Source organism: Mauremys mutica, chromosome 13, assembly GCF_020497125.1.
Source record: "Mauremys mutica isolate MM-2020 ecotype Southern chromosome 13, ASM2049712v1, whole genome shotgun sequence".
NCBI lineage: Eukaryota > Metazoa > Chordata > Testudines > Geoemydidae > Mauremys > Mauremys mutica.
In genome coordinates, this window is record NC_059084.1 from 49360427 (window position 1) to 49376852 (window position 16426).

At 56.2% G+C, this 16426-nt stretch overlaps 1 gene segment (V, D, J or C); it reads right to left on the reverse strand.

The window, feature by feature from the left end:
• Nucleotides 1–9800: 9800 nt before the first annotated feature.
• On the reverse strand, nt 9801–12481 carry LOC123348449. The segment is given in 4 exon segments: nt 9801–10262; nt 10597–10923; nt 11077–11403; nt 11961–12481. Coding segments are annotated over 4 exon segments (1308 nt in total).
• Nucleotides 12482–16426: the final 3945 nt, after the last annotated feature.

Consider the following 16426-nt stretch of genomic DNA (forward strand, 5'->3'; position numbering starts at 1 on the left):
TGGCCCCTCTCAGGTGGGGCTCATCCTGTCATCAGGGGGGGCTAGGCCCTGGGCTTTCCTGTTTCCTGGGTCCTGCCTCGGCGCCGGGAGGCTGGACCTGGTGACCTCCTGTGGACCCCTCTGGCCCGATGTTTCTGTGACACTACGGTGAGACCCCGCATGGCTGACCAGCCAGACCAGTATTACAGGGGGAAGCAGGGAGGAAGGTGGACCCCCGGGCATGGGTGAAACAGGGGTGCAGGGGGTGCATGCAGAACTCCCAGCATGGGTGGAAGAATGCGTGTCCCAGCTGCAGGAGAAAGTGGGAAGACACAGCTTCCTGCATGCGGGGCAGACTGAGGAGTCCCTGAAACGGAGGGGCTGGGAGGGCAGCACACCGGGAACGTGTGTGTGGGGGAAAGGAAGCACGTGAGGAGCCCCAGGGGTGAGCTGTGAGCTCAGCCAACAGAAGCTACATGACCTGCGACCCTTGAATTTCCATGTTGAATTTGTCTCGCTTCAGCTGCCAGCCACTGGCCCTGGTTAGACCTTTGTTGGCCAGAGGGACGAGCCCCCCACCATCAAATTTCTGTCCCCCAGGTGGGTGCTGGTCGGCTGGGATTGAGTCACCCCTTCGCCTCCTCTTCGCTGGCCTGGAGTTTATCCAGGATTCCAGCCACGGTCGCCCCAGGGCTAAGACAGGGCTAGTGCCTTTGTAGCCAATCTAGTCCATTGATTCATGGGCAGGTTATAGGGTGAGTTGAGGACGGTGGGGAAAGAGGTTTCTGAGGGCTCCCATCCAGCACATGGGTCCGAGGGCTGAAAGCTGAAGCTGGACAAATTCAGAGTAGAAATCTGGGGCACGTTTCTAACAGGGAGGGTAACAACTAGGGGGTGTTGGGTTAAACAGTCCCTCCCTCCCCCCTCCTCTGGGACTTTCCAGCTCTTCACGCTGACTCACCAGAGAGAGCCAACTTTGCATTTCTGCCTCTGGGGACGCAAGGCAGAGCAGGGTGTGAGAAAAACAGGAAACATCTGCCCTGGTGAGATTCAGCTGCCCACCCCCAAAGACAGCAACATGGCCAGAGCGGCTAGCCAAAGCTAAGCTGATATATCTACCAGAGAATCACAGAAATATCTGGCTGGAGGGACCTTGAGAGGTCACCATATCCAGCCTTCTGCTCTGAGGCAGGACAAAGTACACGTTGACCAGCCCTGGCAGGTGTTTGTCCAACCAGTCTTAAAAACCTCCAGTGATGGGGACTCCACAACCTCCCTTGGAAGCCTGTTCCAGAGCTTAACTAGTCTTAGAGTTACAGAGTATTTCCTATCAGAGGGGTCGCTGTGTTAGTCTGTATCCACAAAAACAATGAAGAGTCCGGTGGCACCTTAAAGACTAGCAGATTTATTTGGGCATAAGCTTTTGTGGGAAAAACTCACTCCTTCAGATGCATGGAGTGAAAGTTACAGATGCCGGCATTATTATACTGCCACACGAAGAGAAGGGAGTTACCTCACAAGTGGAGAACCAGTGTTGACAGGGCCAATTCAATCAGGCCCAAATTCTTTTACATAGACTGTCCTGTTTGGCCAATGTACATGGCAGAGGGGCATTGCTGGCACATGATGGCATCTATCACATTAGTAGATATATCTACTATGGCATATTTATGGCCTATATCACATCTACTCTGTGACAGATGCCATCATGTGCCAGCAATGCCCCTCTGCCATGTACATTGGCCAAACTGGACAGTCTCTATGCAAAAGAATGAATGGACACAAATCAGACGTCAGGAATGGTAACATACAAAGCCAGTAGGAGAACACTTCAATCTCCCTGGACATTTGATAACAGATTGGAAAGTAGCCATCCTGCTACAAAAACACTTCAAAAACAGACTTCAAAGAGAAACTGCAGAACTACAATTCATTTTCAAATTTAACATCATTAATTTGGGCTTGAATAGGGACTGGGAGTGGCTGGCTCACTACAAAACAACTTTCCCTCTCTTGGTATTGACACCGCCTCATCAATTATTGGGAGTGGACCACAGCCACCCTTACTGAATTGGCCCTGTCAACAGTGGTTCTCCACTTGTGGGGTAACTCCCTTCTCTTCGTGTGTCGGTTTAACAATGCCGGCATCTGTAACTTTCACTCCGTACATCTGAAGAAGTGGGCTTTTTGCCCACGAAAGCTTGTGTCCAAATAAATCTGTTACTCTTTAAGGTGCCAAAGTATTTTCTAATCACCAACCTAACTGTCCCTGCTGCAGATGAGGCCCGTTACTTCTTGTCCTACCATCAGTGGCCATGGAGAACAATGGATCCCTGTCCTCTTTAGAACAGCTCTTCACAGATTTGATTATCAGCTCCCACTCTGTCTTTTTTTCTCAAGACTGAACATGCCCCGTTTTTTTAACCTTGCCTCCTAGGTCAAATTTTCTAACCCTTTGATCGTTTTTGTTGCTCTCCTCTGGAATCTCTCCAGTTTCTCCCCCTCTTTCCTAAAGTCGGGTGCTCAGAATTGGACACAATGGGACTCCACCTGGCACTCAGTCACAGTGCCGAGTAGAGCGGGACAATTCCCTCCTGTGTCTTACATCCGACCCTCTTGTTCCCTCCCCAGCCCAGGGATCTTAGCCTTTTTTTGCAACTGCATCACATTGTTGCCTCATTTCCGGTCTCTGATTCACTCAACCCCTCAGTGCCTTTGCAGTTGTGCTACCGTCTAGCTCAGGGGCAGGGAAACGTTTTGGCCTGAGGGCCGCATCGGGTTTCGTAAATTGTATGGAGGGCTGGTTAGGGGAGGGAGTCATGGCCCGGTGCCCACCTCCTATCTGCCCCCCCTCCGGGACTCCTGCCCCATCCAACCCCCCATTCCCTGACAGCCCCTCTGGGGCCCCTGCCCCATCCACCCCCTCCGCTCCCTGTCCCCTGACTGGCCCCCGGACCCCCATCACCCCATCCAACCCCTCCTCTCATTCCTGATGGCCCCCCATGGACCCCAGCCCCATCCAACCACCCCTTCTCCCTGTCCCCTGACTGGCCCCGACCCCCTGCCCCTAACGGCCCCCTGCCACCCCATCCAACCCCCCCTCCTTCCTGACTGCCCCCCCGGGACCCCTGCCCCCATTTAACCCCCTGTTCTCCCCCCAACTGCCCTGACCCCTATCCACAGCCCCGCCCCATGACCACCACCTCGAACTCCCCTGCCTTGTATCCAACCCCTCTGCCCCCTCCCCCCTTATCACGCTGCCTGGAGCACCGGGCCATGCTGCCGCCGCTGCCACCGCTGCCACCACCGCGCAGCACAGAGACCGGGTCTGGTCAGGCTCTGCAGCTGCGCTGCCCCAGGAGCTCACAGTCCCCCGCCCAGAGCCTTGCGCCGGCGACAGAGCGAGCGAGCTGAGGCTGTGGGGGAGGGGGGACAGCAAGGGAGGGGCCAGGGGCAGCCTCCTGGGCCAGGAGCTTGGGGCCGGGCAGGACGGTCCCACAGGACCGATGTGGCCCGCGGGCCATCGTTTGCCCATCCCTGATCTAGCTGGTCTGTCCCCACTTTGTAGCTGTACCTTGAATTTTTCCTTCCTAAGCGCAGTCCTTTTGAATTCGAATCCTGTTCTCCAAAGAGCTTCCCACCCTTGCTAGCTTGGTGTCATCTACAGATTTTATGAGCACGGTCTCCGCTCCGTCATCCAAGTCACTAAACAAAATATGAAATAATACCTGACCCAGGACTGACCCCTGTGGGACCCCTACTAGATACGCCCTCCCAGTTTGACAGAAAACCATTGAGAGCGACTCTGTGGGGATGCCCTTTCAGCCAGTGGTGCACCCACCTTACAGGGATTTCATCTAGACCACATTGTCCTGGTTTGCTTACGACAGTGTCGTGTGGAACTGTGTCAAAGCCTTACTATCATCAAGGTATATCACATCTACTGCTCCCCCCATCCACCAGGCCACTAACCCTACCAGATTAGGGTGGTTTGGCATGATTTGTTCTTGACAAATTCCTGCTGGCTGTTCCTTATCACCCTCTTATCCTCTAGGTGTTTACAAAATGATTGTTTAATAAGTTGTTCTAGTAACTGATCAATCAATCTCTCTCCCTCCATATGTTTTCTTTCTTTCTTTCTTTCTTTCTTTCTTTCTTTCTTTCTTTCTTTCTTTCTTTCTTTCTTTCTTATCAGTGGTAACTTTTTCCTGCCCTGGAGATCTCTCCTTGCTGATCCTCTGTCCCAGCCTGAAGAAGTTGAGGGACAAAGGCCGTGCTCTATGGGTTTGTAGCTAGGTCCCCCACCTTCCATCGGGGTCAGTTCAACAGGCACCACTCAGTCTATTCCCCATGCCCAGTGGCGCCTCCTACAGACACAGTGGAGGGTCTCAGGGGCCCCTGAAAGTCAGGGATGGAGGCTATGAACAACAAGGAGCCCACATTGAATATTTATTTATTTACGGTCACTCAGTGCAAACCACAAAAGTCACAAAAAACAGCCGGGAGCTAAATATGCAACATTCAGAGCAACAGAGACAAAGCCATTTGTGATCCGGCCCCGGGGGGGGGGAGGGGCTGGCTGGCTCAGGGGGACAGGGAATGGGGCACAGGGCCCTTATACACTAGGGGGCACCGGCTCCAATCTAGCCCCAGGGTGGGGGAATGGGACATGTGGCCTTTCCCTCTAGGGGGCGCTAGCTCTGATCCAGCCCAGAGCAGGGACTGTTGGGCTCAGGAGGGTGGGAAGGGGGAGAGGGGTTGTTCCCTCGCTAGGGGCGCTGGCTCCCTGCATGATACGAGTTGTCCGGTCGCAGCCAAGCTCCGAGCAGGGCAGCATCCCCAGTGGCTGAGGGCTGATTAGCCCATGTGGGGTGAGCTCCTTGCTCCCCCCGGGGGCTCTCCCAGGGGCACAGCGCTGGTGGGGGGCAGCTGTGGGACTCAGGGCGGTGTCGCCAATGGAGCCGGGAGTCCTGGCCCCTTGTCTCTGGGCAGATGGGGGCAGCAGCTTCTACACCACGCGCTGGATCACGTTCTTGTACTCGGGGCCCCTCGTGCGCTTCAGCTGCACCACGGTGGAGAAAAGCCACTTCACCTGCGGGGGGAGGGGCAGAGAGAACAGGGGTGAGAGGGGTCAGCGCTGGGGGGAGCTGCTCTGTCTGTCTGTGTCTTTCCTTCCTGCTTTTCTGTCTGTGTCTCATTCATTCAGTCTCTGTCTTATTCACCCATTCTCCTTTCTCCTTCATTCTTCTCTTCTTCCTTTCCCCTCCACGCTGCCCTCTACTGTGCTAAACTCATTAATTCCTTCGTTCCTACGTTCGTTCTCTCTCTCTCACCTTGAACAGGGTCACGGTGGCGCTGTAGCACACGCTCAAGAGGAAGAGGGTAATGAAGACCGAGATGGTGGCCCAGAGGCCGTCTAAGTCCTCGTCGCCGTCCTCACTGCAAAACTCACCTGACACGATCACCTCTGTTGAGGAGAGAGAAAGAGCTGTCAACTCCGACTCAGCCACTGAGACAGAGAGAGCTCGGATTGTGCGATCAACACCAACCCGCCTTCTCTACCCATCCTTCCATCCCTTCACTCATCTATCTCTGGATACATCCATCCATCTGTGACAACAAACCATCCATCATTCCATCCCTAGACACATCCCTCCTTCCATTCATCCATCTCTAGATGCATCCATCCATCCATCTGCCCATCCCCATTCACCCCTCCATTCATCAATGACCACAAACCATCACTCCATCCATCCCTAGACACCTCCATTGATTCATCAATGCCTGCACCATCCATCTCTGGATACTTCTGTCCACCCATCCATCCATCGATCCATCCCTAGACATCTCTATCCATCTATCCATGCATGCACCCATCCATGTCTAGATACCTCCATCAATCCATGACCACAAACCACCCATTGATCCATCCATCAATCCATCCCTAGACACCACCATCAATCCCTCCCTCCCTTCCTCCCTCCATCTCTAAATACATCCATCCATCCAGCCCCACTCACCTCTCCATTCATCCATGACCACAGACCATCTATTAATCCATCAATCCATCCCTAGACACGTCCATCCATCCATCTATGCCTCTCCACTGCACTCAATCCATGACCACAAACCACCCATCAATCCATCAGTCCATCCTTAGACACCTCCATCCATCCAACCATCCCTAGATGCACCCCTCCAGCCATCCATCTTTAGGTACATCCATCCATCAATCCATGACCATGAACCATCATCCCTAGACACATCCCTCCATCCATCCCCACAAACCATCCATCCATCCATGCCTCCACCCTCCATCTCTAGATACCTCTGTCCATCCATTACCACAAACCACCCATTGATCCATCCATCCATCCCTAAACACCTCCATCCATCCATCCCTGACCACCAACCATCATCCCTAAGAACATAAGAATGGCCATACTGGGACAGATCAAAGGTCTAGCCAGCCCAGTATCCTGTCTACCGACAGTGACCAATGTCAGGTGTCCCAGAGGGAGTGAACCTAACAGGTAATGATCAAGTGATCTCTCTCCTGCCATCCATCTCCACCCTCTGACATACAGAGGCTAGGGACACCATTCTTTACCCATCCTGGCTAATAGTCATTAATGGACTTAATCTCTATGAATTTATCCAGTTCTCTTTTAAACTCTGTTGTAGTCCTAGCCTTCACAGCCTCCTCAGGCAAGGAGTTCAACAGATTGACTTGCGCTGTGTGAAGAAGAACTTCCTTTTATTTGTTTTAAACCTGCTGCCCATTAATTTCATTTGGTGGCACCTAGTTCTTATATTATGGGAATAAGTAAACAACTTTTCCTAGAAACACCCCTACATCCAGCAATCTATCCATGACTGCAAACCCCCCATCCATCCATCAGTCCATCCCTAGACACATCCCTCCATCCATCCATCCATCCCCACAAACCATCCATCTGTCCATGCCTCCACTGTCCATCTCTAGACACCTCCATCCATCCATCCATCCCTAGATGCACCCCTCCATCCATCCACCCACCCCTGCCTGCTGTGATGAAATGAAGGATGCAGAACCTCCCAGCTCTCATCTCACTCATCCCATGTGGCCGTGGCCCTACACCCTGGCACTGAAGCTTGGCCGCCTGTTGAATTTCTCTGTGCCTTAGTTTCTCTGCCTGTGAAAGGTGGCTCAGGATCCCTCTGAGGTGTGCGAGGTGCCGGGATGCTGCCATGGTGGGGGAGCGCCCTAAAGACCAGGATGGATGGATTTCACACGTGTGCCTCTATGACCCTGCTCCCAGTGTAACAAAACCCCCAGGAGTCACTTCAGATGGAACGCAGCCACCTCTGGGCCTGTTTATCCCGGGCTCTCTTGCCCAGGTGCAGCCTGTAGTTGCCTCGGCTGAGGGAGGTGGGGATTTTGAACCCTGTCACTTTTATGAACAGAGCCACAAGTATTTTAAGGATGGGATCTCAGGTCTCTCTGACATGACAGATGCTGCTCCCTGAGCATGGTGCCCCCTACTGAGCCCCCTGCCCTAGGGATGTCTGGAGAACAGGTGCATGGATCTGTGTGGGTGCATGTTTGTCTCTTTCTGTGTTGTGTGTCTCTCTGTGGGTACAAACACGACAGCCCAGGTGGGAGGGTCCCTGGGTCATGCCATGTTACAGGTGTGTCCATCTGCCCTGGACTGAGCTCTCTCTCAGCCACCCCCCCTACTCTCTTACTCTGTGTGCCCTTATGCTGCCCCAGGATAACAGCCCTAACACTGCCGCTGCAGGCTACCCCCCTTTCATGCCAGGTGTGAGCTCTGTGCTCGCACTGGTGGGTTTGATTCCTGCACTCGCCCATCCAGCTTTGGGGCTGACACACACCTGGGGGGCGGGGGGAAGGTGTGTGAGTGAGGGGCTGGGTAGGAGATGGGGCATCTGCATCATCCGTTCCACCCCACTGTCGGGGTCCCCATGTCACCAGAGCTAGTGAGACTTTAGGTGATTCCCTGCTTAGTGTGTGCTCCAGATAACAGCCCTACTACTGCTGCTGCTTTGTGGGGACTGAGCCCAGGAGCTGATCCCTGGTGTGGGGTGTTTGCTGTATGTTGTCCTATCTCCCCCTCCACAGCTGCCGCTGCAGGTAAGGGGTGGAAGGAGACCCCATAGCCTCCTAGCCAGCAGAAGAGTTTGTGTGGGGGTCAGGGTATTTTAATTACCTTCCCCCACTGACTCTGTCTGGCAAACCCCCATGGGGAATCTGCTCCTTTCTGGGGTAGAAGGGGGTGTAGGGTAAATGCTGATCATGGTAAGGTGTCCCCGTGGGTACGCATGGATAATAGACTAGAGAGGATCCCGCCTCAATGAGATGCCAGGGATGGCTTGGCCATCCACCAATCCACCTACCCTCCAGCCATCCCATGGTCCATTCATCCTTATCTCTAACCGTCCTCCATATCTTCCATCCATCCACATAGATCTATACCCATCCATTCTCCTACCTCCCCATCCATCCATCCATCCATCCATCCATCCATCCATCCATCCATTGTCATCCCTAACCACCCATCCATTCATCCTCATCTATCACTGACCATCTGTACCAGCCCATCCATCCATATAGATCTATACCCATCCATTCTCCTACCTCCCCATCCATCCATCTCCAGCATCATCCCTAACCATCCATCCATCCATCCTCACCCATATCTTCCATCCGTACATGCAACCCTATCCACTTATCCATCCCCAAACATCCATCACCATCTGTCCCCATTAACACACTCAGTCGTCCATCCATCCATTGCCATATTCACCCATCCACTCATCCTCATCTATCTATCACTGATCATCTGTACCAGCCCATCCATCCGTCTGTCGGTCCATCCCCATCCATTCTCATTTTCCTATCACCATCCATCCTGTCGGTACTGATCCATTACGATATGCACCTACCCATCCATTCATTCATACATCCATCTGTCCCCACCCATCTCCACCTCTAGCCATCCATCTATCGCAGTCCATCTATGGCCATCCATTTATCCACCCCTTCATCCTTCAGAATGGGTACCCCTCCAACCTTCACCATAGATTTATCCATCCATCCCCATCCACTTATCCATTGGCACCGCACCTGCGAACCATCCAACCATCCTTCCCTCAGTGCAGTGCAGTCTAGTGGGACTGGGTGGGACTCTCAAAACACCTGGGTTCTGTTTCTAGCCTGGTAACGGATGTAACCTTGGGCAGGTCCCTGCCCCTCTTGGCGTCTCTGTTTCTTCTCCCTCTTTCTCTATCTAGGTGTGAGCCCTTTGACACAGGGACTGTCTCCCACGGTGTCTGTGCCACACCCAGCCCAACAGGGCCCTATCTGAGCTGGGGGTGGAGGTGCAATTTAATCCAAATAATAATCTCTCTCTCTCTCTCTCTCCATCTCTCTGTGATATCTGTTGGTCTATGAATCCTTCCCTCTGAAGTATGTATGTATCCATCTAACCATCTCTCTGAACACCTGGCCTTCCAACTGAGCTGGGCTTGGACATATTTATGTGTGTAACTGTCCATTTACCCCCCTCTCCATCATTGCTTTTGTGGTGTGTATGTACCCACGTATCTACCCATCCTTCCTTCCATGGCATCTATCTATGTATCTCCCCATCCATGCATGGTATATATGTATCCACCCATACAGGATCTGGGAATTGGCATCCCCAGCCTTATAGCATCTCAGTTTCTCCCAGCCTGCCACCTGGGACCTTGCCCGCCTTGGGCGACCCGCAGATTTCACCCAGTCACACCACAAGAAGGAGACCTGGGTGTGAGCTCAGACTAGTTCCATTTATTCGCTTGTTGTCACTGAGGGCACAGAGATTATTTACAGGAAGCTGTACTGGACAGTGCTAGCAGTGGGGCTGGGAGGAGCCTTCTTCATTTACCGGAGTCTTTGCTGACGCTGCGTTGGGTGAACTTCAATGAGAGGGCTTCGTGGATGACCATGCAGGTGTAGACGTCCCCTCTGTTCCAGCTGTCCTTGCTGGCTGACAGCTTGCTGTAGAGGAAGAAGTTCGAGTCGCCGGCTCCGTCCTTGATGGTGGGAGTGGTGATATATTCCAAGGTCTCATCGGGTTTGTGGTTCTTCATCCACTGCACCGAGATGTCCTCGGGGTAGAAGTCCCGCACCAGGCAGGTGATGCTGACAGAGTCTCCTTTGTTGCTGACGGAGTCTTTGGAGCTGCTCAGCTCCTCGTTGTGGGGGCGCAGGAGGTAGATGCCAGGGGCAGACCGCCTGCCTACGGTGGGTGGGGACAGAGGACACAGATGAGCCATGCACATCACTCAGCTGGGGCCACGTGGGGAGAAGGATGGGGCGTGTGTGTGTGTGGGGGGGTAGGAAGATCCCCTCTCTCCTCCGGGACGGAGGGGCTGGGGACTGGGAGCTGGAAGTCCTGGAGCAGAGGATGGGAGATAGGATGGTCTCCATCTCACATGGGGACGCAAAGGGACCCAGGGCTGGGATCCCAGGTTGTTGGGGGTTGGGGCTTTCCCTTATGGAGCATCCCTCCCCGCTAGGGAACGGGGACTGGGACTGAGTCTCTCCCCTAAGGGACCCTGCTCTCCTCCTACCTGGCTTCTTGGAGATCGATTTGATGAGGGGCGAGGGCAGCTCTGAGTGCTCCACTTTGCAGGTGAAGGTCTCTCCGGCCTCCCAGTCGCGGGTGAAGATGGGCATGGAGCTGGAGGCGGTGATGGTGCTGTTGAACTGCTCAGTGAGGGTCAGGGGTTCAGGGACAATGGACCCTGGCTTCTCCCGGGACCAGACCACCTGGAGGCCGGAGTCGCTAGGCAGGTTGACCACCAGGCAGGTGAGCATGGGGCTCTGGGCCACGTACAGGGCGGCAGGAGACGGGGGCACCAGGAAGACTTGGATGTCGCTGGGAGACGTTGTTTCTTCTGGGGATGGGAGAGCCCAGGTCAGTCGCTAGGCCTGGTCTGCCCTGCCCAATCCCAAGCCCATCCCAGTCTCCTCCCAACTCCTCTCCCCCCTTGAGCCCAGCCCGGTGTCCCCCTCCCCTTCCTAGCAAGCCTGGGCCCACTCAGCGTCACCTCGGCACTTGCGGGCGTGGTCCTGCTTTCTGGTGGCGGAGCCCGGGTGGGACACCTGGCAGGTGTATGTCTTGCCCTCCAGCCACACGTCCTGGGAGACACTGGCATTGCTGCGGGTGCTGAAGGTGCGGCCGTCGGCGTCCTTCTTGGCAGGGGCGGTGTCCCCATGAAGTAACTCGGGCTCACCGTCCACCAGCCATTCCACCTTCAAAGGCTCAGGGTAGAAGCCGGAGATGAAGCAGAGCAGCTGGATGGCACCTGGCTTGGTGGTGCAGGAGGAGTGGAGGACGTGCACCTCGGGGGCGTGGGGTTCAATGGGGGTGGACTCTGGGGGAAGGGGGACGGGTTAGTTGTTGTACAGACCCCTCCTGAGCCGCCCCCCCACTCCCTGCTGCACAGCGCCCCCTGCTGAGCCCCCCACTCCCTGCTGCACGGCGCCCCCTGCTGAGTCCCCCGCTCCCTGCTGCACAGCGCCCCCTGCTGAGCTCTCCCCACTCCCTGCAGCACAGCGCCCCCTGCTGAGTCCCCTGCTCCCTGCAGCACAGCGCCCCCTGCTGAGTCCCCCGCTCCCTGGAGCACAGCGCCCCCTGCTGAGCCCTCTGCCCCTTTCCCTGCATTGCAGCCCCCATCGCTTCTCTTGGCGTGGTCTCTCTCTCCATCCACCCACCCTTCGGTGTCTCCACACCCAACACTATCTACCTGTTCCCATTCACTCCCATCTCTCTGAGGTGTCTCTCTCCATCCACCCACCCACCCCAGCGACTCCATCAGCTCACAGCACTAGCAGGCTCCCAGCCTCTCTCCCTGCAGCAGTCACCAGAGCAGGGACCAGAGAGACCCCCCAACCCCTCCCTCCCCCCCGGGCTGCACCGCGCCATCCCTACTTGGGATTTCCTTGGAGATGCTGGAGCTGGTGGGCTGGTGCTCTACGGTGCATCGATAGGTGTTAGACTCCCAGCTGGTGGCCGGGACGGTGACCTGGCTGCTGAGCGAGTAGAGGCTGCTGGAAGGTTGCAGCACGGAGGGATAGGTCCTCACGCCCGAGGAGCCGACATTGGGGCTCCATGTCACGGTGACCGGCTCGGGGAAGTAGCCTTGGGCCAGGCAGCCGAAGGTGACCTGGGAGGTGGTGACTTCGCCGGTGCAGGAGGTCAGGGGGAAGACAGACGGGGCCATGGCACTAGCTGCAAAGGGAGAGAGAGCGAGGCCATGAGACACAGCCCCACTGAGCCCTGCCCCGCTCCGTGCAGCACAGGCCCTAGCGTGGCACTGGGGCAGCACTCAATGCCGGGGGAGAGCGTCCCCTAGCGAGCCCCACTCTGCTCCATTCACACAGCACAGCTTGGGGTGAGACTGTTGACAGTTGCAAGGTCCTACTAATGTCTGTGTGTAAGTGGGCGCCTGAGATAGGCTGCCCCTCGTCTTCCAGGTTGTGTCACAGACTGAGCAGGATCAGGGCCCCCAGTTCCCTTGGTGCTAAACAGACCCAGTGTGTGATCGGGGCCCCATTAGACTGGGTGCTGCAGAGAGACACAATGACAGACAATCCCTACCCCACAGAACTTACAGGCCAAATAGGCAAGATAAAGGAAGGGTCAGAGGGGAAACTGAGGCATCGAGCGAGGAAGGGACCTGGTCACAGCAGGACAGTGGCACAGCCAGGTAGAGAACCCAGGAGTCCTGTGTCCCACCCTCTGCTCTGTGGACTGGATGATGCATTGTGCTGTGCTGCTGGTCAGCAGTAACACGGGTTGATTTCACAGAGTGAAGGGCTGTTCCCAGTAATTTGCACTGGGTTGCTCCTGAGGGAATTAGGTGCCGAAGTGGCAGAGAAATTCCCCTTGGAGAAATCACAGCATCTGCAGGTAGAAAATAACCCAAGATTTTGACCAAGGAACTGAAATTGGGAGACACATCTGGGCTCTCGAAGACGTGTCGTACCACTAACGTTTGGGTTTTCAGGTCTCCAGCTGAAGACGTGCAGAAGTTATTCTAGCAATTGTAGCTTGGGTACGAATATTAAATGTTATATTCTCATTAGGCTCCTAGGTTCATTGCTAACATCATCAGCCCCTAGTGGCCAGTTAGCAATTCTGTATCTCAAACACACGTCGTTAGAGTCCTGGGAACTCACTTGAGACACCCGTAGGAGGGACTGGGACTGTCCAATTCAACTTGGGACATATGGGCCCTTTGGGTTAGAGTTCGAATTATAATTATACATGGGGAGGAGGATGAAGGGTTCGCGGTTAGGGTTAGGTGCTGGGGTTAAGGGCTATAGGTTGCAGGGATAGAATTAAGGGCGATGGTTTAATGGTTTGGGTCAAATACCCTTCCACCCTCAAGTTCAATATTTGACGTGTTGTGATTGGATTTCTAGCCAATTTTGCCGCCGTTCAACCTTCAGATACCAACCGGTTCTGCTGACATTTCCCAGAGGGACTTAGTGACACTCTTGGGTCCTATCCCCACAGGGCCAGTTTTCCATGACAAATTCATTATTCTGAAGCTGGGATGCTTGATACCCAACTGGAGACACAGAAACCCTAGTGCTCAGAGGGTCAAGGTGGGGAGGTTTGGGTTAGAGCTGGGGTTATGGTTAGGGGTATAAATGGTTGTTAGTACTTGTATCACAGTGGTCTAGAAAACCCAATTTAGGACCAGGATCCATTGCACCAGGAGCTTTACAGAGAAATAACAATGAGGACTCTACTGATCCCAGCACCATTGCAGCCTGAGCAATCTAAAGTCAGGGTTCGGGGGATAAGGTTGGGACCTTAGGGTTAGGGGTTGGGTTTGAAGAGGGGGTCAGAGTTGGGGGTCAGAGTTAGGGAGGAGGGGTTAGAGAGCTGGGGTTAGGGATGAGGCTAGGACTCTAGGGAAAGGGGGAGGATTAGGGTGTTGGGGTTAAGGAATGGGTGCATCTGTCGGGGGTTAGGATGCTGGGGTTAGGGTTATGGTTAGGGAGCTAGGACAGAGTTAGGGGTCTAAGTAGTTGGGTTTGAGGTTTGGTTTAGGGTCATAGTTCTGGGGTTAGGGTAAAAAACCTTCCCTCCCCCAAACTCAGTAGTCGACTGGTTATCACCACCCCTAGCTCACGACCTTTCTAGCCAGGTTCCCACTCAAGAAACCACTCGGATTCTAACCAATTGGGATGAAGATTTTCTGGACACTTTCCCAAACTCTGCAGGAGAAATCTCCCAAGAAGTCCAGCTGCCTCACTTTCTAGGTGCCCAGAGCTGAGGCGCCTTGGGGAGCACTTACCGGGGTCTGCATCTCCAGTGGGCTTTAGCCGGAGACGTCAGAGCTCGTTCCCCCGGAAAGGAAGCCCAACGCGGCTCCAGCTGAGTGCGCCGCAGAAACGGAGCCAGCTCAGCTCAAAGGCCAAGTTGGGAAGCTGAGCCCTGAGCTGTCGCCTCTGAGCTGCCAGTTACGTCCAGCCCCAGGCAGCCGCGCTCACATCTAGCTGTGCTGGGAATCCCCCCGCCCGGCTCTCAGCATGGAGCATGAGCGCAGAGCTGCTGGAGGGAGGCAGGGCCGGCTCAGGGAGACGCGTTCCTGCACTCGCTGAGTTCAGGGGGTTCCCTCTGACCAGGGACATGCCAGAGGGGAAATTTGTGCCTCAGGTTAGAAAGATTTTGGCTGGAGACAATTAAACCCCCTTGGAAACAATTCAGCTGCTCCCCCAACCTCTAATTGCAGCCCCCCAACCCTGAGCGCCCCACGTCTGCTAATGGCCCTCAACCCTGAGCTCCAGCCCCCTGCTAGCCCAGCCCTGTCCCCCCACCCTGCCAGTGCCCCCTATTACTGACCTGCAGCCCCCTGCAAGCCCAGCTCTGCGCTCCTCCCTCTAAGCTGTGCCGGTGCCCCTCACTCCTGACCTGCAGCCCTCTGCTATCCCAGCCCTGCCCCCCGCAGCTCTGCTGGTGCCCCCTCATTACCAACCTGCAGCCTCTGCTAGCCCAGCCCTATTCTTCCCCCAACCCTTCTGGTGTCCCACACTCCCAACCCGCAGCCCCTGCTAGCCCAGCCCTGGGCTCCTGCTCCAGCTCTGCCGGTGCCCCTCACTCCCGAACCCAGAGCCCCCTGTTAGCCCAGCCCTGCCCCCGCCCCAGCCCTGCCGGTGCCCCTCACTCGCAACCCTCAGCTAGCCCCCTGTTAGCCCAGCCCTGGGCTCCCACCCCAGCCCTGCCGGTGCCCCTCTCTCCCGACCCACAGCCCCCTGCTAGCCCAGCCCTGCCCCTCACCCAGCCCTGCTCATGCCCCTCACTCCCGAACCCGCAGCCCCTGCTAGCCCAGCCCTGCCGGTGCCCCTCACTCCCGAACCCGCAGCCAGGGCCAGCTCTAGGTATTTTGCCGCCCCAAGCACGGCAGGCAGGCTGCCTTTGGCGGCTTGCCTGCGGGAGGTCCCCAGTCCCATGGCTTCGGCGGCAGCCTGCAGGAGGTCCACCGAAGCCGCGGGACCAGAGGACCCTCCGCAGGCTGCCGCGGAAGACAGCCTGCCTGCCGCCCTGGCGGCGACCGGCAGAGCGCCCCCCGTGGCTTGCCGCCCCAGGCACGCGCTTGGCATGCTGGTGCCTGGAGCCGCCCCTGCCCACAGCCCCTGCTAGCCCAGCCCTGCACCCCACCCAGCCCTGCTGGTGCCCCTCACTCCCCACCTGCAGCCCCTGCTAGCCCAGCCCTGGCTGCCCTGCCGCTCTGCCGGTGCCCCTCACTCCTGACCTGCAACCCTCTGCTAGCCCAGCGCCGGGCTCCACCAACAGACCTGCTGGTTCCCCTCACTCCTGACCCACAGCCCCTGCTAGCCCAGCCCTGGGCTCCCCCCGACACCTCTACTGGTGCCCCTCACTCCCGACCCGCAGCCTCCTGCTAGCCCAGCCATGGGGTCCCCCCAGCTCAGATGTCCCGATTTGATAGGGACAGTCCTGATTTTGGGGGCTTTTTCTTATATTACCCCCACCCTCTGTCCCAATTTTTCACACTTGCTATCTGAGCATCCTCATTCCCCACCCGCAGCCCCTGCGCCCAGCCCTGCCGGTGCCCCTCACTCCCGCCCCCCACCCCTGCTAGCCCAGCTCTGCCCCCCGCTCTGCCAGTGCCCCTCACTCCCCACCTGCAGCCCCCTGCCAGCCCAGCCCTGGGCTCGCTCCCTACAGTTCTTTCAAAGCTGTTATCCCAGCTAATAGCCGGAGTGTGAGATAAGCACCTCTGTCCCCCCGTCTCTGCCTGGGGGGTGCACAGCCTGGCCTGTTACCCATCCTGGCCTGGGCAGCATGTCCAGCCTGTGCAGGGGAGCCGTGAGCTGCACCCTGCCCGGGTACTGGGTCCACACAGGGGACGTACCCCACTG